This window comes from Triticum aestivum, unplaced genomic scaffold (genome assembly GCF_018294505.1).
Source record: "Triticum aestivum cultivar Chinese Spring unplaced genomic scaffold, IWGSC CS RefSeq v2.1 scaffold312533, whole genome shotgun sequence".
Taxonomy (NCBI): Eukaryota; Viridiplantae; Streptophyta; class Magnoliopsida; order Poales; family Poaceae; genus Triticum; species Triticum aestivum.
In genome coordinates this window covers 1-421 of record NW_025315594.1, presented here as the reverse complement: position 1 = coordinate 421, position 421 = coordinate 1, and the positions used below count along the sequence as shown (strand labels likewise).

Genomic DNA, 421 nt, shown 5'->3' with positions numbered 1-421 from the left:
AGAGCTCCCCGCTCTCATCCCCGATCGTGAACCCGACCGCCTCGAGGAGCTCAAGCCCGCCCTCCCTGTCCGCCACGGCCTCCTTGATCCTAGGGTTACCGAGCCTGACCCTCCTATACTTGTCGTTGCCGGGCTCCTTGAGCAGGTTGCCGAGAAGCTTCTTGACGACCTCGACGGCCGCGGGGGGTGGGTTGCCGGCGAGGTACGCGGCCGCGCGGGCGCGGGCGCCGCCGGCCGACGCGAGGCAGCCGTCGAGGTGCTCCGAGACGGCGTGCTCGGAGGAGAAGGCGTCGCCGCAGTTGGGGCACGCGACGGTGTCGCCGCCGTTGGCATCTGGGCGGCGGGAGGAGGAGGAGATGACGGCGGTGAAGGGGGTGAAGGGGGTGAATTCGGAGGGGCCGGCCGGGCGCGGGGGCTGCTG

General features: G+C 71.7%; 1 protein-coding gene across 1 annotated transcript; it reads right to left on the bottom strand.

Moving 5' to 3' along the window:
- Window positions 1–4: 4 nt before the first annotated feature.
- LOC123179709 (plant UBX domain-containing protein 2-like) lies at window positions 5–415 on the bottom strand (the record flags this gene model as incomplete). The annotated part of the gene is made up of 1 exon (XM_044591586.1): window positions 5–415. A coding segment is annotated over one exon (411 nt), but the record flags the coding sequence as incomplete, so codon positions are not given.
- Window positions 416–421: the final 6 nt, after the last annotated feature.